Source organism: Chlamydotis macqueenii, chromosome 1 (genome assembly GCF_036417535.1).
Source record: "Chlamydotis macqueenii isolate bChlMac1 chromosome 1, bChlMac1.mat, whole genome shotgun sequence".
NCBI classification, from domain to species: Eukaryota; Metazoa; Chordata; class Aves; order Otidiformes; family Otididae; genus Chlamydotis; species Chlamydotis macqueenii.
Genome location: NC_141556.1, coordinates 42965302 through 42988471, shown reverse-complemented (window position 1 = coordinate 42988471; position 23170 = coordinate 42965302). Strand labels below are relative to the sequence as shown.

At 37.5% G+C, this 23170-nt stretch overlaps 1 protein-coding gene across 4 annotated transcripts in view; it reads right to left on the bottom strand.

Annotated features, from left to right (window-relative positions):
* The window catches only part of SYT1 (synaptotagmin 1), a 361419-nt gene that overhangs the window by 129467 nt on the left and 208782 nt on the right, over positions 1-23170 (bottom strand). For all 4 annotated transcript variants that reach the window (XM_086749733.1, XM_086749757.1, XM_086749742.1 and 1 more), the window contains exon 3: positions 1801-1989. In XM_086749733.1, coding sequence (XP_086605859.1) covers positions 1801-1972 — 172 coding nt within the window. In that variant the 5' untranslated portion in view covers positions 1973-1989. The remainder of the gene's footprint in view (positions 1-1800; positions 1990-23170) is intronic.

The window sequence follows — 23170 nt, the reverse complement described above, 5'->3', positions numbered from 1 at the left end:
ATTTCATAAGAAATAAGACTTGTCTTATGGTCTAGTATACTTTTCTCAGTAAGCACTTTCATCACGTAGTAGTAGGTTCTTTTTTTTTTGCCAGAAAAGTTTTATTCAGTCCACTCTGGAAAGATTCTTCAGATTGGACTTTCCACTTGTTTTCACTGTTGTTTTAAAAAATTATGCAGCAGTACATTCATAGTTCCTCTCTATCTGCAGACCTTTTCCTAGACTTACCAATTACAGAGTTCCTCATATTGGAAATCACACCTTTGCTATGTTAAAACCAACATTTAAAAATAAAAGAATATTTACATAAAAGTGTCACCTACCTCATTTACATTGTATGATGAGATAAAAATTAAAATACAAATGTTTCAAATGCTGACTGTTTCTCCCTCAATGTCTTGACTTTCCTTTTTTTCTCCCTTCTTTTTTCTTATGGTTTTGTTTTTCCCATGATATCATCAGGCAATTTCATTTCAGTATGGTCGGCAATGGACTGTGCAGATTACCAAACTAATGACATATGGGCTTCTTACCACTGTAACACCTCTATTCTTGCAAGTGAGAATTTTGAGTGAGAGAGCAAGGCTGTTTGCTATCAATTCTACAAAAACTGCAAAATCTGTCAGACTGCCAAGATCCATTTCTGAGATAAAAAATTGATTGAGATTCTAATTTGTTATCTGTCTTTATCAGTCACACAACATATCTTTACACAAATGATAACCCTCTAAAAATGAAAGCTCTTATATATGTTAAAATACTTCCCTGAAAATATTTTACATTTACTTATTCTTCTGAAGTAATTATTAAAGATTGAATGTCTCTCTAATTTCTGCTATTACAACGCACATACACACACAGCCTTCACCTTCATGTCTACAAAAGCGGAAAAATTATCTGCTTGGATCATTAGGTAACTTTCCTGTTAGTAACAAAAAGGATTTCTTATTTATTATATGAAATGACATTGACAATGTTGAACTAGTTGTATATCTAATACCAGTGTAGGCATACTAAAACATACCAAACAGGTTCAAGAACCCTAGTATTATCATAAACAACAGCTGAAAGCTAATGCTTATATTACTTTTACAACTGTGAACAAATTGAAGCCTCAACTTCAACAACCAATACTTTCTAGCACAGACCAAAAGAACCCTGCTGACTTCAACCCTATTGACTTCACAGAAACATAAACTCGTACTTTTAAAGTACTCTGCATAGGTACAGGAACTTACCCAAACCATGTTCAGTGGCTGATCTAATTGAATTACTGAGTGGGAAAAGTATGGCTATCTTCACACATTACTGATGTATTAGAGTTATTTCCTTGTTAAAAAGCCATTTTCCCATTTGTTTTTTCTATATTTTCTAATCTCCAAAGATACAGTTTACTTATTTCCTCAATATTTATGAGTTCTGGCCAAATTTTGCTTTAAGGTAATATGCTCGCACACATTTGTCATAAATCTGAAACTGTTAGGAAATATTTTGCTTATGATCCCATGGCCACCATGAAGTTCTGCCATTCCAGTTTTGATGATTCAGCAATAATTCATGAGTAAAAACCACCATGACAATCTCACATATCAAGAATAGACTCAGATTACACGAGTTTGACCCTATTTTTTCTACTGCAATTAATTTTGAGGAGCTTACTAAACCACATTTATATTCTGATTTTTCTAGTTCTGACTGGAGAACATTTAGTATGCTGTCTAAATAAATCACAAAGAAGAAAATGTCAAGTTAAATCTAATCTGCCAACAAAAACTTTTTCATCAATCAAGTTTTACTTACGTGGAATTTTGTTCAATTCATTCATGAACTTCTCTTTTAACTTAGAAAATGCATCTTCTTTTCCTCCCCCTCCTCCGGGACTGGCTGGCTCGGTGACATTACTTGGAGGGGCTGGTGCTACTGTGGTAGCTGGCGGTGCTGCCAGGGCCTCATGATGACTTTCACTCACCATTTTAACCCCGGGATAAGCTGTTGGAATAAAAGAAAAAAACAAAACAAAAAGCTGAAAGAGAATGTTTAAATCATCGAAATGGATCTCTCATCAATAAAAGACAAAATAGGCAGAACATCACCTGGTGCTCATGCTTACTGGGCAAATATGACTGCATCAGCATACTGCTTCACGTTCTTCATAGAACATTTATTAGACAAGAGAGAAAAGTCTTTTGCAGGGCTAATTTCAGCCAGAATAATTTTATTGCTTAGACTTCTTCTCCAACAGTGTTGCATTTTGAACTGCTGAATTTGAAATCTCAAAATTCCTGTAAACTCTTGTATAGATTTATGTTCTGCTCTTCAATTTTGAAAGTATAAGCAAATTGGGTAATAACTGCTCCCTATGTGCAAATTTCACAGTGTATTTACAGAATTATTTTTCTATGAGAGTTGCAGAGGTGTGGATCACAGCCAAAGTTTCTATATAAAATAAATGAAGTGGTAAGGATATAATAAAAAGACTGCAAGATTTCCTGTCAAAGTAATAACCTACTGTTTCCTATTTAGGCAAGTTGTATATTAAACAGAAATCAATTTGCATCCATTTTTATGTTCACTTTTTGAAGGCAATTTTCCTTCCAGTTATTTTTGTGTGACATTTGCTACTGACAATATTCTCTTAAATTATTCAGCTGTCTCGCTGGTGTATTCATGAGGCTACGACATCTGTAGGGTACCTAAATGCAGCCATATTGAAATATCTGAGAGGCTGTCACAAACAGAAACCCACATCAGCATATTTTTAATTTTGTGTTGTTTAATGGGCATTTTGCAAAACCTTTAATTGAGTGTACATTACGAAGCAAAGAATTTTAAGCCAGTGGGGTGAAGGTGAGATGAGATGCACAAAGCAATTTCAATATCACAGGAAGGTTGGCTGAAATGTTCATATTGGTTTTGAACACATTATTCTGATTTTCTGCTGCATCCTAAGTATCACTGATCTGAATAATCACCCTGTTCTTCTTCAGAAAACTAGAGGGAGAAAGGGTTTGAGATAACAAATATTCATTATTGCTCTCAGTGTACAATTGCTCTCAGCCCCAAAAGACATTTGGCCTTTGACCTTTTGCTGAGAAATTTAAACATCACCATAGGAAAAAAAAAGGCAACACATCAAAATTAAAGGGGCATAAGAGCATCTGACTGTGTGCAATACAATGAATCACGAGCTTTCCTGCCTTACATGACTATTTTCACGGATGTTACTGAGAGTGCTCAAATCACTAAATCAAGATGAGGATTGGCTTTTTGTCCTTCAACTTTACTTTTACAAGCCCACAGCCATGAAGACCTGCAGCCACAGACCTGAACCTTCTGAAATTACCCTCATCACTCTTGGCATTAAACAGGGGTTTGCACACAAGTGTAGTCTGGAATAGAAGCCGTTCTCCAACACTGTCATCTAATTAAAAAGATTTTAACTAAATAGGGGGTTGGCTTTTTTTTCTGAAGAAGCAATTTGGTGGATATTTTGCAGCAATTTTATTGAGGCAGCTCTGAATGAAGCAGTATTCCCTGCCTGCCCATCGCTTCTGCCTTTGCCCTTGCAGTCTCTAGCCTAATGTAAAATCATGTTGCTGTTGACACAGAATATATATATGACGCAGCTCCATAAATATTTCATAAGCACGCAGTCTTATCTATTTGCCTATAACAACATGGGAGCAGTTTACTATCTAAAGCAGACTGAAGTTGATAGAAAGATTCCATTCAATATCTGTGAACTTTGTCTCAAGTCTGATGTCTGCAAAGATTTTGCTACTTGCCTCCCAAAACAACAACAGGGAAAAACATGTAGGGTATAATTTGTGTAGTATGAAATAACATGCCAGCTATTCCAGACTGGAAGACTTTTCCCGTATGTTCTGATGAATACCAAACACTATGAAGCAAAACATGCAGAGCCATCAGCTGTAAACACTAGTGCTGTTTTATATTATAGCATTTTGTCAATGAATGTCAGTTAAATCAGAAGAAAAGTTGTATGATATATCATAATTAAATCAAAATTAAATTGCTTAATTATAATATATTGCTCAATTATTTCAGGCCTGGCAGTTGACTATTTTATTTTGTAATGGAAGACACAATTTGCAGTGATGACTTTCAGCTAATTAAAAATAAAGGCAAATGTAATCTATTTGCTTCCAGTTTTGGAGCTGTATTTTGAAAATATATTAGGAGAACAAATTTGAAGCATTACACCTTCATTTATTTACAAGAAGTTAAAAATAAGAAAACAGAGCATTCCTCTGATCTCCAGGAACAATCTCTGTAGAGTCCCAGTGCACTTGGAGGTCACTGCACATAACAAGGCACGCACAAATGCTTTGAGACTTGCTAAAGAGCCTTTGACCTTTACACGCCAGTGACACTGTCCTCATATTTTAAGCAGGTGTGAAAGGGGCTGGAAAAGAACCTTGTCGCCGAAAACGCTTTCTGCAGTAAAGAATTTTCTGAAGAGCACATGCCCACTCGCTTATTGAGACAACGTCTGATGGCTTCTATTACTGCAATGCTGCAGCTTTCCATAGTAATGGTATAAACACCGTGGTATTATTAGAGACTGCAGAATACCGAATAATCAGATTTAAATTGGCCTTTTACCAAAAAAAAAGGAGTTATTTCAGTGCTGCAGTGCATTGCTGAAGGTAAAGATCTCCAAATACTAGCAGATTATCTGGCACTTATGAAACGGTAGTTGCAAGCAAAAATTTATTAAAGTTTAAAAAATGAAATGTCATAGAATTCCGTTATGATTTCCAGTTCAGTGTTCACTACAATGATTATAATGCCAAGTATGAAATATTACATGTTTCATGTGCAACATGCAGTTATAAACAAGAGTACACATGTGTTCATAAATAAAAGTACAATATCATTTACATGCTTCTATAACACACCGCATAGACTGTATTCCCTGAGCATGCCAATCCTTTGGTATGCCAGTGCACATCCAAACTAGTGCCATACAGCCATTATAAGACATGTAAAACAAAACAATAACCAAATACATGGAATACTTGGATGTAATGCTTGTCATCTCCATACAGAAGTAGGCAAGTGTTGACTGAAAAATCCAGAGATGATGATTTGAACCCTTAAGGAGGTAAGGGGTTTAGAGCCTTACTGTTCCCTATGCAAGAAAAACTCTGACAGAAAGTGAGTATAAGCTCAAACTTCTACATAATTTCTACATAATTTCCCCTGAAATTATAGCATCTGAGTAATTCACAAATGCACTCTGGAGATTCCTAAGAAGACAGAGATTTCCTCATGGAGGTACGAAGTATTGGCTGACTGCCTTAGTATGTTGGTATGGATCCTGATGGTGAGAGTCCCATCGGAATGCACTTCTTAAGAGAGTAGTAAAATAGCAATTACTCTTAAGAGAGCAGTAAAACTTCAGACATGGCTGACTGCAGAGCATGGAGTAGCCTATGGAAATCAGAGCTGAAAGAATGTGTTCCAAGGGCAACAGCCTCACTTTGCAAATATTCTGGCGTGTCCAAAGTAAGATGTGGACAAACTAGGGGGATTAACTCCATGGGAAATTTTTACTTGTTTTAAAATGTTTTTGAAATATAAACCAAATAGTCAGAAAACTAATGAGAATGCTGTGGGAGTGATTCATATGAAAGGGCAATTTTCAGGATTTGGAATGAGAGTAAAACTCAAGAGTAGCGTATCATCTTCTACAAATCATGGGGTGATTTATGATAGACATACCTCCCCCAACCCTGAAAAAAAAAAGTGCAAAGGGCAATAAAGCAAATTTGTATGTTTCTTGTGGTTAAATTACAGCAGGTATACCAGAGTAGCCATTAGAGAATATTTAATCTCATAGAAACAAAATGGGTGACGTTCTTTCTGCATAGTGGACTTCAGACAATTTAATTTTGCTCATTCCTCCTCTTATCTGCTGAATGCAAACTGTGGAGTGAGACAGCAAATAGGTCAGACATCTCATGCTAACCAAATCATTCCCTCCCAATGAGAAAATTTCTGGAAAGTATGCTTTTACCTTGCTGCCTCTCAATTTTTTTTCTGCCATACTAAAAATTAAAATGAATGAAACTGTTCAAAACATAGAAATAGAGCATTATTATGAGTAATTGCATAAGTATTCATAAGTAACTGTCACCATTCTGTCAGTGTTTAATGCTGTAATTGTAGTAGAGCTGGTCACTGTACCTCAATAAGCCTGCAAAGTTTTACATTGGGATCTATATCATTAAATGGTATTTCCCAGACAGCTTATCTTGTCAGCATCCCAAACACATTCACCTCAGCACTTAAATCCAGCTTGGAATGTAATCACAAAACTTATGCAAGAAAGAAAAAAAAAATCACATGTTAACATCAGTTGTGTTCCTGTCATTTTTGTTTACAGCTCTTGTGCACTGAAAGAAAAAAAACCTATTAACTTTCAGTGCTGATATGCCTAGGGTAAGTACGAGTGTTACCAGAGAAAGGTTTGACACAGCATTGAAAATTTACCCTATTCCACGAGACTGTTTTTGATGAAATTAATTCATCATTAAGAAGATGGGAACATTACCAGAATGTCTAAAGATATCTACAATAAATGATCTCTTCCTAGATTTAAGTATTCTGGGAGGTTAATAATACATTTTTTACTCATTCATCTTCCTATTAATGAAACACGCTATCTTTCTAGCTTCAGTAATGGACATTCATTTTAAAAGACAAGCTCAGAAAAGAGACTTTCTTGGCTTTTTATAAAGACGGGTCTGTAACTACATTTTCAGAAGAATGGAAGGTCACGGTAAAGATGTCATATCAAAACAGCCTTTTCACCCCTACCACAAAGGCTTACAATGCGATCTAGATTTAATACTGCTTTAGAGAAGGTACATGAAAGGCCCAACATTTCATGGGGAAAAAAGCTCTGATGAAGAACCCTGGTGAGGCAAGTCAGGTGTCCTGTCTGTGCTGCTACCAGAGTTCAAGAAACGTCCCAGCAAACCCCCACAGAATCACCCCTGCACCTCTTTTAGTGGAGGAAACATTTCTCCTGCTGCCATATGTGAAACATCAATTCAGTCGATACTCTGTTGATCTCAGCCGTATATTAGCTCTTCAAAATTGTTTTCCAATGCCTGCTACTAATACTACATCAACAGTTTCATTGGCTTGACTGAACAAACAAGATAAAGCACCTAAATCTCTCCCCAAAAGCCCATGGCTACTTTATTGCTCAGTTCTAGAAACGACTATGCCACTGTGTCCTGCCAAAGGAGTAGCCCTGCTCCTGGAGTTGGATGGAAGAACAGAGTGTACAGATAGGAAGAGGACCAAGAGGTGGTGAGTCAGTAGGGATGAGGACCCCCCACATATATGGAGTGAGGTACTTCTGAGCCCAAGTTTAAGCAAGTGTAGGGATAGGAAAGCAGTCATATACCAAGTCAGGCAGAAGTGGAGGCGAGCTTGGCAGAAATACTTTTTGACAGGTAGTCAAAACTGTTACTTTTGGGAGCCAACAGCTAATTAGACTGAGTTATCTACAGCACAGTCCCGGACCAGGTAACAAATCTCATTATTGGACATGAGCTCAATATCAGTTTCTAGAATTTGCTTAAAATAGGAACAAATATTTTTTAGAAAAGCAACTGAAAGACACTAACCGGTTGATCAAATCTAAATTAATCTTTTTTTTTTTTCTTTTAGTAGGTTCAAACATGTTTTGCTTCTCTCCTGAGACATTCATTTAGTTCCCATCTCAAGTTCTTCTGGCAGTGTAGCTATCCAGAAGTTTTGTGCACATAGATACGAATTTCAGCTGAGCCCTTCTCTAGCAGCCAGACAAAGTAATAATAAGAAGCATCTGAAAAGTCATGAGAAAATGAAATATGGTAAGATTTTCAGTCTAATATTCACACTGAAAACCTATTATCTGAGCATGAGTTATATCCAAATGATACCCAAATCTTTCTGTACTCTTCTTAACCTGTTTTAGTTTTTAATTCACTGTATATCTAATAAACATAGAATATATGTAGAATAAGCATAGAATAGTTCACAGTTCTCTGTCACATTTTATTTAATTGAAATCATTACAACGAACAATTTAATCTCTAAGCGTGTCTGAAAGCTAACCATATAATGTCACAGAAAATGATCTGCCCAGTAGACAGCAAACCATCAGAATATTTGAGGAGGGACAGGGACACTGTGAACACCAGAAGAAGACAAATTCCTCAGTACACGGCACCATCTACATGTTTCTCTCTCAGCTTCCTGGTCACCCACTATTAAATACAGTGGAACTGTTAACAGAGAGGGCTCTGATATATCTTACACTGCAGAGTCTTGAGCAAGAGAAACTTTGGCTCCTATTTTCAGAAAGAAGCTCAGTCTGGTATGTAATCTATGAAGAGCTGATCACTGTATATTTTGCAGCACCCAGCTATGCAAAATGATATTTTCAGACTCAGTCCTTAAAGCTGTTGATAAGACCACTGTTAATTTAAATGAGAGCAGTGAAGCCAACACTATTTTCTTTCCAGACAAAAGCTGGAATTTTTTGACTGCATTTCAAACTTTGGCTCTGCAATGCAGAAGAGCACACGGAAGCCAAAGGAGCCACAGCAGCTTACAGAGAAACACAAAAATCAAGAGCAAAGAGCATTGCAGCAAGTCAAGAGTGGTGAGTCCTCTGCATAGATTCACTATATAAATGCCTGTTTCCTTGACCATGTTCTGAAACTCTTATTTCCCTCTAAGGATACAATATTTCTTAGTCATGTACTTCTTTTGATTTTTAGAGGTAATGGGGCTAGAGACAGCCCTGTCTCTCTGGATGTTGACATTGTTGTCATGTTTCAGCAGCAGTGAGGTTACCAAACCTGTCAAAGCAGCAGAATATGTATAATTTAAACCCTCTGTCTTCCTCTACTACTGCAAATGCTGTTTCAAAATGACTGAGGTCCTTGATAATAGCTAGTTATGAATAGGAATGAGGGAAAGAAAGAAACTACATTAATTTCCTCCCACATGATCATTCAGTCATCTTTCATGCTTGCATCTTGTTTCCTGAAGCTGTAATCTGCATTTCTACTCCCCTGGTATTTACTTCCAGACTTCCTTTATACAGCAGTGTAAGACAAAAGAATTAATACAAAAATTAGTGTTTAACTGCATTTAAGCATGAAATTCTAATACAGTCCACAGAGAATTCTTGCTGTTCCAAAATCATTTTAAAGTAATCCTACAAATAATGAAGCCCTTTATATCAATAAGTTCCTTCTTGTGTACATTGCATAAAATCAATTTATATTCACATATTTGGCTTCTGTCCAATCAATAGCTCTAATAAAGCCTATAAACTAGTAAAGTGCCACAGAGATTAACTATGACGTGGTAAAATTCAAAAGGAACAACAGAACAGAAATTGTAAAATGATAGGGAGAAATGTTATTAATATTTTGTTTTGGTATCTGTAGATAATCACTCTAAATACACTATTTCCCCTTTGAAATTTCCTTCTATTGAGATTTCCGATGTGTCCCAATTTCTGCACTCAGTAACCATGGGATTAGTAAAATTAATTCGGAACAAGCAGGATGGTACGTGCACTAAGGAACCAAATACGGGGAGCTGGGATGTGTAATTTGGTGTTACCTCACATATTAATTAAGTTTTGGATTTAGGTTGTGAAATAACTGGCACCTCAGAGTGTGATTCTACTCTGACAAGTGACTATGAATGGCACCTTCCTTCTGAAAAAGATCTGCACCCTATGTATGAGTGAGTCCAGAGGAGGGTCACAAAGATGATCAGAGGGCTGGAGCACCTCTCTTTTGAGGACAGGCTGAGAGAGCTGGAGTTGCTAAGCCTGGAGAAGAGGAGGCTCCAGGGAGACCTTATAGCGGTCTTCCAGTACCTCAAGGGGGCCTACAGGAAAGACGGGAGAGACTCTTCAGCAGGGCCTGTTGTGACAGGATGAGGGGTAATGGTTTCAAAATAGAGGGAGGTAGATTTAGATTAGATATTAGGAAGAATTTTTTTACACTGAGGGTGGTGGAACACAGGATCAGGTTCCCCAGAGAGGTGGTAGATGCCCCATCCCTGGAAACATTCAAGGCCAGGTTGGACGGGGCTCTGAGCAACCTGACGCAGTTGGAGATGTTCCTGCTCCTTGCAGGGGGGTTGGACTAGATGGCCTTTAAAGGTCCCTTCCAACCCAAACCACTCTATGATTCTGTGATTCAGTCATAGATGCTGAATTTAATGTGTCCCACATTGCAACCTTATCATCGAGTGGTTTTTCCCCCGCTATGTCTGCAGTATCAAAAAGCTAAGAAAACAAGAACACAATAAGATTGTATTCCTCCTCTGCATCACGAATGCAATTATAAACTAAATTTCAAAGACCAGTTGTCTGTATCTTCCAGAATCTACTGCAGATCACACAGTTAGAGCTGAAGGCATGGGATTATATCCTTATAGCCAAGCACATGAAATTCAGGCTGCGTTACTTGGTGGTAGGTGGGAGAAGGGAACAGCCCAGCTAGCTTTCCAGATCCTAAGATAAAATTACATGGCTGGCATTTAGAAAAATGCAAACAGTTGGTATTTGGCATTAAAGCTTTAAGATGCATCACCTAAGTGTACTAATGGGCAAAATACTCACATGTGAGAGGATTTTGTAGATCAAGCTTTGCAAATTCTGTGCAATAAAAGAGTCAGACTTTTCAAGTAGATGCACTCTAGTTTTAAAAATATCAGTAGTTCACCACACAGATATCAATGAGATACATGGAAGTACCTGTGTATAAAAAAATACATCTCTCTGAATATATACATCATAGGTATATTGCTCCCATGCGTGCATTAATGATATGCTACTATGCTTGCTCTAAGGTGACTAAGCAAGCATTACGGTTTCACTGTCCTTAAAGCAAAGAATGACAGCTTGAGTCCAAGAATTTTCTTGTAAATAGATGGTGGGTTTGTGGGGAAATACACACTTTTCATAAACTGTGATGTTGATAAAAAGATTTTTCAGGGTTTTCTTCAGCCATATTGTATAAGCACTGAAATTAGGAACAGTGCTGCAAAACCATGAATGTAAGCTGATTGACTGTGACAGGTTCTGTTAATTGCAGCTACGTGAAAATCACTGTTTCATGAATGTCACTTGTCCAGGAAAGAGGAGCATGGGAGTGCAGGAAGCATCTACATTTAGATTTGATTTTTAAGTTAAAAATACACTTTTTTAGAAGTATTTTATATTTATGGTTAATTACTATACTTAATTTTGAAGGCAATCTTATCAGCACATGGAAGAAAAATAGTGGAAATTGGAACTAATTGTCCCATAATGACTGGTACTTTTTCCTCCTGTTGAGAATTATATGCCATCATCCAATAGCTTTCTGCACACAGCAGGAGGGAAAATTATCAATCAATTACATGACAATTAATTCCTAACTTGTAACATTTTTCTGCTGAAAAGTAAAAAAAGGATACTAATTTCAGATTAATAATCATGCATTCCCTGCAGTGTTTCGGAAAACCATCTTTTTAAAAGATGTTCTTATACAATCTGAAATTATTTTAACAACTGATAACCATAAACTGAGGCAGTTTATAAAGTATTAGTATAAGCACTACCTTCTGTTGTTAGTACAACAATTTCTTGTTCTGCAATTATTTCTGTAGATGAGCAATTTAGTAAGGTTCCCATTCACAAGAATGTTGTATCTAAGCCATGCAACAGTAATACTTGAGAAAACAACTTCAGAATAAAGATAAGGAAGTAACAAAAGGAAAAAAGAGAACTACTAGGATTTTTTTTTTGTTTAAATAAAGTTAAGGACTGAATAGTAATTCAGAGATTTTTACAAATTTAAAACTTCCAGGTTTTTTGCACACGGAAATGCTTGGGGTGGCCACGTTCCCATCTCTTCTCTAGACCAGAGAAGACTCACATGACATAGCTTTGAATTCCTTTGGATAGACGACAGACATTAGCCTAAGGTTACTTTCATTGACTGAGTTCTCCCATCACCAAGTTTTGCATACAATAGTGTTGCTGCTTCCATTCATTTGTACTTCTCTGAAAGGGAAGAGTCATTGCTGTTCAGCTTTTGAAAAAAAGGATTTGCATGCCCACCTTCAGGAGAGGACACAAACACCACTTCGAAGAAGGTGCTAAAGACAGTTAGGAGAAGGAGCAGAATTTATGAGTCACTCCTTTTTTTTTAGCACACCCTTCTGATTAGGCAGCTTCTCACTCAGCATGCTGGCTGCTGAGCAACTCATTTTGAGGTACTCGCGTCTTGCAGATACTATATGGGGAAACTTGGTCTAAAGCTATGGTATAGTCGAAGGTTGTAGAGAGTAGCGGTATTTATATGCACAGCATCAGGGATCCTCTAATCAAATCCACAACCTGGATTTGCTCTGCTTGTATAAATAGGATGACAAAAGCAGTCTGGTGTCTCTGTCTGATGGTATGACTCTTTTGGGTCATGAATATTCCCAACCTCTGTCTGGAAGTTAAGCACAGCTTTGAAAGAAACTTGGTGGACTGAGGCCAACTGAGATGCCTCGGCTGAATTCTGAAAGCAGTCCTCCTGAGTGCCTCATCTAGGATGGCAGGTAAAGTCCCAGAGCACTGTGCCCTTTTAGAGTGAGGGATGGATCTACCCTGCATTTGGACAACAGTCTGCAGCAGCGTTCTGACTGAGGCAGTGATTGATAGACCACTCTGCCTCATTAGCCACTTACTGCTGCAGGAGGGCAACTAAGGTTAGCACTATTGCCAAAACAACCTGGGGAGATAGAAATCCTACTTAATAGGCATGGCTGATTTATTGCTGTTGCTGGGTTTCCCAATTTTGTTCTCAGCGCTTCTTCCTTCTGCCCAGTACAGTGCTCTTTGTTTTAAACCATTGACTCGGTGCTTGTTGAGGGGAAAGTGCTGTTCATCAAAAGCCTGTAAGTAGGATAATTCAGTTTTTCAGGTTTGTGGATGGAAACTTGAGCAAATTTTACTTAACCTACTGGTAATTAAACTTAGACTGCTCTTGATACCTCACTGGTTACAGGATGGTTACAGGAATTTCAGTTTTTAGCCCAATGCAGCAGATACTGCTATTGCAGTTAGATCTCTAGCAGTTAAACACCTTAGAGTACATTGTCACATACACTAAGTTTTCCTCTAGATTTAGCTGATTGAGCTAATTGTCCAACTGGGACACGAGAAGAAGGGTGGTGTGTACACTATCTGAACTTTCATGCAGAAAAACAACAGATTTCAGTGAGCAAATGAACACGAGAGAATCTAAGAGTTCTACTTTGAATAGACATCTTATTGACATAAAAAAAATCTGTTCTATTTCAGATCTTTTTTTCTTTGATGATCATATTGTCTAATTCAATGCTTCAGTGTGATAATACTTTTTTGGTTTGTTTGTTCAGTTTTCTTTTTTGTCCCCTATTTTGCTTATTGTGAAGCTCTATATACAGCTATGGCATTACAATAATTTTTTAGTGACAAACCCTAACCTATAACTATGATCCATTTAAAAATTAAAACAAAAAAGTTACTGATCATATGTGCTTAGGAAAATAAGATTATCTGTTGTCACACAGCACAGAACGAAGGCAATTAGTTATGCATTGACAGAATCCTAGAATCCTAGAATGGTTAGGGTTGGAAGGGACATTCAAAGGTCATCTAGTCCAACCCCCCTGCAAGGAGCAGGGACATCCCCGACTAGATCAGGTTGCTCAGAGCCTCATCCAGCCAGGCCTTGAACGTTTCTAGGGATGGGGCATCCACCACCTCTCTGGGCAATCTGTTCCAGTGTTCAGTTCCCACTTCTTTAGGTCACCATAGCTGGTGCACAACTATGCGTCTTTACCAAACTTTTAGCTGAAAACAGTACTATTTTCATCATTTTATGCAATCTGTGGCATACTGAGCACTGTGTGGCATAGCAGACTTGCAGTTGGGGAGCTTCAGCACTGACGATACACATCCTCCAGGGTTGTGTGCTACCACTGCTTGGCTGGCAAACTTGGCCAAGAAGGGGGACAAGACAAGGCAGAGGCTCATGCTCTCTGCTGCTCCATGTGCTCAAGAGGAGCAAGCGGCCAGGACAGAGAAGTGATAATTTTAACGTCATTTCCAGCCTCTGGTAGCTCTTTTTTGCTCTCTGCAATCTGTAAATCAAAGTGTATTGCTCTGGAAAAGGACGTGGATACCGAGCCAAAACAGAAGGAGGATGTAGAGGGACTAGCATGACCTTTAAAATCCTTTGAGTACATGTGTTTCTGCTTTGTGGCATGGGCACTTTGTCTTCATGAAAGCATGTAAACACAGGACTGGAATCCAATGACAATGCCAGCACTACTTGCAAAAGCTTGGTCCTCTATAATGAATGTAGCACTAATTATTAAAGAAATCCTTGGCTTTCTCTAAAAAACTTGCAGGCAAGAGCTTTCCAGAGATTATACCTACATTATAAAAAGGGAGCACAAAAGGATTCAACATGATTGATGAAATTGTTTGCTTTCTCTTTAGAAGAGAGTAATAAATAAGTTAGCATTTCAAAGTTCTGTGAAGAGAAAAGATATTTGAGAGAAAATACACAGATGCATTGTTCTGTAGCATGGGCATTTGATGAGCTCCAGAAATCTCTTTGGAAGAGAAAAGATGTATTATAGTGTGTGAAAAGAAGAAATCTTCAGTATCAGGCTGTTATCTAGTTGCTAAGGGCTGGTTCCTAATGAAAACAGAGCAGAATAGAATGGATAGTTTAAGCACTGTGAGGTAAAAGCAGAAAATTGGGCTTAGAGCATAAGGGACATTCACAATGGAATGAAAGTGGATGCAGTAAAATGTTAAGAATGTCACAAGAAAAAGATTATCATAAATATGAAGAGACGAAAGTCAAACTTTTGCCTTCACTTCAACAAAGTCCTTGGAGGAAAAAAAAAAAAAAAGGAATTATTCCTGCTGGAATGTACATTAGCAAAGAGGAAAAGAAAGATGAAAAGAAGAATACCACTTCAAGGTCATTTCAAACCAAGCAGCAACTACTAAACTTTTAATTATAAGCCTGTAATTCTTGTTTGTTTATTATTCATTACTAGCAAAAGAAAAAAAGAGCTAAAAGCTTGAAACAACATAGTTTTGAACTTCAGTCTGTTCATATTTTCACTGACAAAAAACAAATACGATAATTAAATTTGTTTAAATCCAGACAAAAAAGACTTTTCCTGCAAATGGAAAAGTGTATTATCTAATTCTTTTGACTCACATTAAGTAGCACTTTTTTCTTGCCTTTTGCCCTTTATCAAACCAACAGTTTTAAGTTCACAGAGCACCTAAGGAACAAAAAGCTAAGATGTCTCCTCAGAAGTGAGGAACAAGTGCAGCTTGTCCTACACACGTGCAGTCCGGCTTTCCTTGAAGAGTTTAACAAACCTAAAGCCGGGTTGAGAAGTAAGTTCTCACTGAAAGTCCCTTCCTATTGAAACCTGGGCTAATGTGGCATCTGTGTTTCAGTCATTATCAGCTGTCACAGCAGGAGAGAGAAGCAGCATTTACGGCAACGAGTAGTATTTGTTTTTAATCTACAAGCACTGACTGGAATTTTCATCACCTTTCCAACCATTTGAAAACAATAATTGTTAGCTCTGTTAAAGACCTTCTCTTTCTAAACTAATACTCTCCAAATGCAAACTGTAGTCACAGCTGCAAAGGAAATCTACTGCCAAAATACACCACTGGGAGAGAAGAAAATATAGTGGCAGCTGGCTGTCTCCAAAGAGGGAGAGTGTCATCTCTCTGAAACACTGTCGGCTCTTGGAGAAGAAATGCTAAAGAGCAAAGAACTGCAGTAGCAGCCAGGCACTGGCTGACAGTGGATGCTGCTCATGGGAAGCAGAAGAAGGAGGAAAGGATCAGGAGGGCCAAAGCACTGGGATGCCTTTGCCTGCTCACAAGGTGAAACTTTAGCCAAAACTACATTGTTTAAAGACACCTTTTTTTTTTTTTATTTTGGTGTAATTTCAATTCAATAAGTATTCTTTACCTCTCTCGCCCAAAAATTTCTTATTCTTTGTGTTTCCAGATTCCTCACTAAAGCTCCATCATTGCTTCACTAGCTATTTGTTTATCCCACGTTCCAGTCCCATGAGTTTATCATTAGCAGGGGACAGTTTAAGGAATAAAATTCAGGGAGATGATGCAGCCCCTTAGCGCAACTTCACCAATCAAGCTGTCATGGCACAACGCTTCAAGAAACGCATGTTGCCTGTGACATGGGAATAGCTCAGCACAGCAGCTTTTTTCTGCTGACAGAGTGGACCAGATTCAAAGCGGGGACCTAGAAGCTGAGACACTGGCAGCTGATGAGAAATGCCCTACAGCATTATGTCCTCTGGTCAGAGCTCACTTCAGGGGGGACTTACCTTCAGCTGTGCCACAAGAACACTGATGTATCATGTCAAACGCTCAAAAGATACTCCTGAAGCCTTTATATTTCTACTTTTTTTATTTAGCATAACAAGAATTTCTAGTCATATGATTATTATATATTTTACCGGTCCTTTGCAATGCTTGAATCAAGAACTTTTAGATTCATAGTACAGCCACTTTCCAGCAGAGTTTAGTATCAGCAGCAGCAGTTTCTCAATCTAGTCTACATGGGAAGAGAACAGCACATACTTCGCCTTGTTACAAAACCAGTTGTAAGACAGCAAGGAAATGACGGACACTGGGGTCTTAGGTATCTATATTCTGCTTACAAGGAGTGACTATTGCCTAGCATTTAGAGCAGTGGTTAGAAACATGACAGCTAGGTACATGCATTTCTCTATTTAATTATTTTTGACAGACAAAGGTGGTACAGTAGGTGAAGTTTGCTTCTTTCTGTTGAAGCCTACTCACACATCTTGTGAGAGGCCATCCTGTGACAAAATGGGCAAGTGATACCTGCTGTGAAATGAGGATCTGATCAATAATAAGGGTTGTGAATTATGTTGAAATATACATACTAGCCTAAAAAGCATTTAGGGCTGCATTTACACCTGACATCTACATGTGTCGCCTCAGTGGAAGCCATGACATCTTGGAACAGGTTTTCAGTTTGAACCAGCAGCCTGTGGTGCACTGCAGCAGCATCTACGTGCAGGCGAGGTTAGACACATACACTCTCCTCGTCATCACCTGATATCCCAACACAACCTGCATTAACATCCGCTTCTTTTTAAACAAAGTACTTGTACCTTTTTTGAAGGCTAAGCTACTTGTTCCACTTATTTGGTGTTTTTAGCCTCCCCTCTTCCCTTTTCACCTAGCTGTTATTCCACTCTCCTTTTCCTTATCCTGGTATGTGCCTCATGCCACCCCAAGAATCACATTTCTCTGCTTCATTAACCATCTTCAGTCTATCTATCTCTTTAGATCCCTCCTTCAGACAATCTCTCTCCTGTTCTCTGTTCTTCCCCTCTATCTTACCTCAATCTCTGTGTAATATTAGTAAGAGATTTTTCAGAAGCAGAAAGTGAAATTTAGACACCTAGCTATCATTCATGCCTTTCAAAAATCTCCTCCTACACCTTCATAATTCTCTTGCTATGCAGCAAAATACTTTCTTACTTTTAACTCCCCTTCCTCTCATCAACTGTTCCTTTCATCCTCTGTTCTCTTTTTTTGGTTTTGGTTATCTAACTGAGACCACAGCTATGCCAGCAGATCTCTGCAGTGCAAGCATGTCAGCAAAACTTCTAAGGTACACCGTTATCCTCATAGAAACAGCTTTTGTCAGCCTGCATTACCCAATTTCAGAAGACAGTGCAACTTCACCAGCAAACATGCCTCCTCTTCAGCACTCGTTCTACCTACACATGCAGGAATGGGTCAGCACAGTTACAGAAGACAAGACTTGAGACAGTCCTTGATACAGAGACTGTCGTTTTAGAAAAAAAAAAAAAAACCCAAACCAACAAAGAATCTTAAATATGGTGCAAAACCTATATTTGCTAGAATGCATTTACAGCTCCTGATACTCTGCATCTATGTAATGGGGTAAGGAAGTGGTTCAGTTTGCAGAGAATAACTTCAACTGCTCAGCACCTCAGCAAAAGCAAATAAATCTGTTCATTTAGCATAGGTGGAGTGAATAATAACCAATTCTTTTCAGATCTTTTTAATAAGTCACAACTACTTAGGAGTGATGGAAATTTTAATTTAAAATGGTTGTCTAAATAAAGACAGGACTGTTAGAAGATTTGTGTAAGAAAATTCACTACAACAGCATAGAAAATAAAGGGCTAGTATTTAGGAAACCTGTTAATCTCATTGTGTACTGCAGCCTTATGATGCTGGACAGAATTTTATTTGCTGCATTTTGAACCCACCACTTCCACTTGTAATGGAAAGTAGTACTGAAATGGTAAAAGGAATTTGTATCTTGGGAACCTATCAGGAACAATTTTTAACTTTTGTTAATATAAATATCTATAAACTCTTTTGGGTTTATATTTCTTCACAAGTTTCTTTGGTTACATTCTAGGCATACACAACCAAGAACCTCTCTTGCCTGAGACATGAGAGGGAAAAGAAGTATTTTGTGTAAACAGAGAGATATCGGATGTACCCTTTGGGAAGTGAATTGCAATGAGACCTAAACAGTCTTCTCCCACACACTGAATCCTCTCTTCGGAAACCACCTTCGCTAGCCTTGGAAAGCCACAAAGTCTCATACCTCTGTGCACTTATCAAACTGTCAGCAGTAAAGGGTTAGCAGTAATTTCCCCTGCAACAGATTACTCCACAGCAAGCTAGTTTGGGATTTCTTGCATGTCTATTTGAGGCATTTGATTCTAAATACTGCCAGACGTTATATACTGTATTGAATGGGTACTAACGTATATTAAACTAGATGGAATATAGGTTTAATCTAGTATAGTAAATCTCTATATTTCTGTATACTCATAAACATCGAACAGCGCTTGGCCATGTTCCAAGATCTACTACTTTTCTGTTGCCTACTTTACACACAAAATATGAATCATGGTTAGGCCCTCCAAATACGGGAAAGTAATAGTCATCCAACTCATCTTCATTTAATTATACTAAAATGGCTATAATGCTCAAGAAGCCAAGAAGTTAAACAGCCCAATTCACTTCTGATGTTAGAATAACTGCTTCTTCCATTCCATAGTAATGTATTACACATTGCTTTCAAGTTATTTTCATGGCCACCATCCAGTGCCTGGTACATTCAAGGCTAACTACATGAGTTTTTTCCTATGCTCCTGTATATCATCCTTTCCTTTACATGAAACTTTCCATTCTTATTGTCTGGTGTGGCATTTTTTGTTTGTTTGTTTTGCTTTATTTTTATTGAGTAAGACAGGGACATAAGGCAGAGGAAAAACAAAGAGTTAATGTCTGAAAATAACCTCTTCACATTAGCCTCTCAATAAAAATCACAGTTCTTGCTTTGAATGCCTGAAGACAATATTTTCTGAGCACATGTCAAACTGCAGATTGTAGCAGATTTGTTACAATACGGGTAGATCTGATTGAAATGTTTTGCTGTTTAAAGAGAATAAACTATAAGTAGATAAAAATGGGATTCTTCTTGTATGCAGTAATCACCGTCCTTGTCTTGGGAGGAGCTGTGAGGACGAAGTAAATACTACAGATAATACACAGATTTTGTAAATGTGCAGAGCTCTGAAACAGCAAACATTTGTTAATGAACAGGCCCAATACAGAGAAGGCCAGTTTTGAACCAAGAAAACTATTTTTGGTAAAAAAAAAAGGAAGCAGATTCTGTTTTGACACCTTTGTTCTACTGCACAGCTTGTAAAATGCACAGCAGGGTTTCTTTGGTGGGTTCGGTTTCTAAGCACAGAAGAGAGACGCTCTCTGGCATGCTGTATAATCATTGGAAGAGCAAGCTGGTAAATCACTTTCAAATGGTGAAGGTTATGAATTCCACAATCTGTAGGCATTGAACATAGTTCAAAGATCTCACAACCTTCACAAGTTTATCAACCTTGGATTTTTCCCTTGAAAACAGGAAAAGAAAATATAAGACTTAAATGTACCAAGAATAAGACTAGAAGTGTTAATGTTTGTCTGCAAATTCTACCTTTGGGTATGCAATTCTGACATTTCTACTTGTTCATCTCAAGATGCTTACGTTTCAAAATGTAGAATAATTTCCATTGAGTAATTTTTTTTTGTTTTATAGTACTAACTCTAGGTAGCCCACTATTTCAGCTCAATAAACGTATAAGCATAACAGGTTTCACAATAGAATCTATTAATTGGTTTATTGAGAAATCAGACAAAATATTTGTAAAAGAAAATACTGCGAAATTAAGTAAGCACAGATTGGCAATGGGCTGTGGTATTTGATTTACATTTGAAATTCCTAATTAAAGTCATTAATTTGTAAAGACTTCAAATTTGTACATCCCTTGAGATGTTGAAAGTTAATAAAAAAATTCCAACTTTACAAAAACTGCTAGTGGATCTTCACCTGCTAACCAAACAAATATTTCCAGCAAAGAGTAGATAATAATGTCACATTTATTATAAATGTATTAATAAACCAGTTCAATCCTAAAATTTATTTATGCCAGCACATAATGCTTACAGAAATTTTAAATCAAGACATTACATCATGTTGTGTTTCTGTTTGTGTTTCAGTGAATTCTGGAACATAGAACACAGACTATTCCAGGATACTTCCCATCTTTAGTGATGCAGCAGGAAAGAAACAATATCCAATTATATTAAAGCTATCACAAGCTACCAACTGTAGGCAGCAAAATTGTCTTTTTAGCTTCTGTTTTGTATTTCCTGTCTCCCAAATGCTTAGAAGACAGCTTGGGATTTATGCAAGATATTTTTTCTCTCTAAAGACACATTAATAGCACTCTTTTTATTGTCTACATTCTAGTGGTCTCATATGATTTGAATCCCAAAATATCTAATCAGAAATCTTGATTTCTAATTCATCTTTGAAGTTTGGATGCATTTTTCATAAGTTCTAAAAATAAAGAGTTCTGTCTTCTGCAGTGGCATGTCATGCATATGTATGAAGGCACTGTGACAAAATTCCAAGGCATTTTAAGAAATGTAAATGGAAGGGAAAACATACCAGCAAAATATGATGCAGCATTTTAGTCTTTTACATATGGGAAGTCTTTGAATATATCAATATAATTAAGGGCAACCCAGTGACAACGGCAGACAAAATGGGGTCATGCACCGGAGCTACAGACTGGAGACTGTTAGAGGTACAGTCTAACAGTGTTATGTTCCATTTTCTGGAACATAACATCTTACTGGAGTGTGGAGATAATCTCAAACAATGCTCATCCCAGTTACATCGAAAAACAAGTAAAGGAGAAAGAATAAAGCTTCTGATAACTACTATTATTGAGAATGAACGATTCGTAGAATTATGCAAGCTTAGTTCACTGTTCCCACATTAAAAACTCAGTCTAATTGTGCCAGATGGTTAAGATCCCACAAATTAGCATTTTTTTAAAAAAAATATTTCTAGAAAAAATTGACAATTTTGGTACAGGCTCTGAAATAATTTCAACTGGTAGAGTAGAGCATCTCTCACTTATTCATAAGAAAAACTAAAAAAACCCTGTGAAAATAGCTCGCAGGACATGAAAAGGGTTAAATGGATGCTTTCACAGACAGATTTTTACAAAAAATGCTTCTCAGGAGACCTTTTATAAGAGATGACGCATACATGTGTAAACAAGCATTTCAGAAAAATGCTCTCAAATATTATAAAAACACTAAAAACTCTTCCATTTTTGACTAATGCAGTCCAAAGTGAAAGTTAGCGGGGAGATAGATAAGGCAATTAAAGTGAGATTCAAATACCTGACAGTGTCATATACTTTTTTTCAGAAGTCTTTAAAAATCCTCTTCAATTCAGTTCAGAATGTTTCTCTTCCTACACTTACAGGAAGGTTGTTCCTGAATCTCATTGTTCTCATGGCTGGAGAGCTTCCTTTAATTTCCAGTCTAAGTTTATTCATGGCCAGAGTTGTCTTTTGGCTTCAATAGCCTTTTTCTCCTGCTAGTATTTATACCACCAATATATTTCAATATCCCTCTTAGTCTTCTTTTTGCTAGAGAGAACAAGCTTTTTCTTTTTGTAAAGTTCAGGTTATCCAGAGCCCTGGTGATCTTTTTAGATATTTTCCTGTTTTCCAGTATTGTCTTCTTAATCTGGACACATCATACTAGTCCTAAGAGCATCTGCTGTCATTGCCAAAAGACTGATAGAGAAACAGAGCCTCAGAAGAAAGTAGACAGCATGGATGGCACCGAACCTATAATGACACAAGTAGGCCACGACAATTACTGTGAAATGGAGTTTCGCCTTGTGCAGCTGCTACCTATGATCGTCTTTATCCTCTCTTCATTATGCACCTCTATTTAAGTGTTATTTTAGGCCCTGCTTGCTGAACCCCTTCCCAGTGTCTGCTCCTGGCACCTCAGGAGCCTGGCTTTGTGAAGTGTTTCTAAGGCACTGAAGAGACAGAATAGAAAGTAACCATTAAAAGCTGAAGAATAATTTTATTGCCTGAAGCTAAACATTTTTCTGACCCAAACATAGCCTTCCCTTTGATGACAAGTTTTATTTTAAAAAAAAAAAAGAAAAGAAAAAGAAGTCCATTTAGGTTTATATGTGGAGATGGATGCATCTGAACAACTGCATATGAGGGCTGGTACTATCCAGAAGTGGCATTCCCAAATAATGGGAACCTGCTCTGACTACGCAGAGGGATTTTTATCCACTGTTCCCCTCCTCTAATGGAGAAGAAAGAAGTACACAAAAATTTGAGTAATATATACAAAATTGATGAAGACTTGACTAAGTAACGGCTAAGGAGTGGAGCCTGATGTAATATTCCAGCATTCAGTGCACCCCACAAGAACACAACTTTTTCCACCATCTTCTGTTGTTATGCAATATTTATTAAGAGACTTTGGATAAGAAGATTGTGGAGTGTAGTGATCAAACACTTGAAAAAGTAAAAGCAGAACTCAACTTCTTGTAAGTGAAATAACTAATCATGCATGGAATCAAAAACCTGTGAGGCTATAAATCCC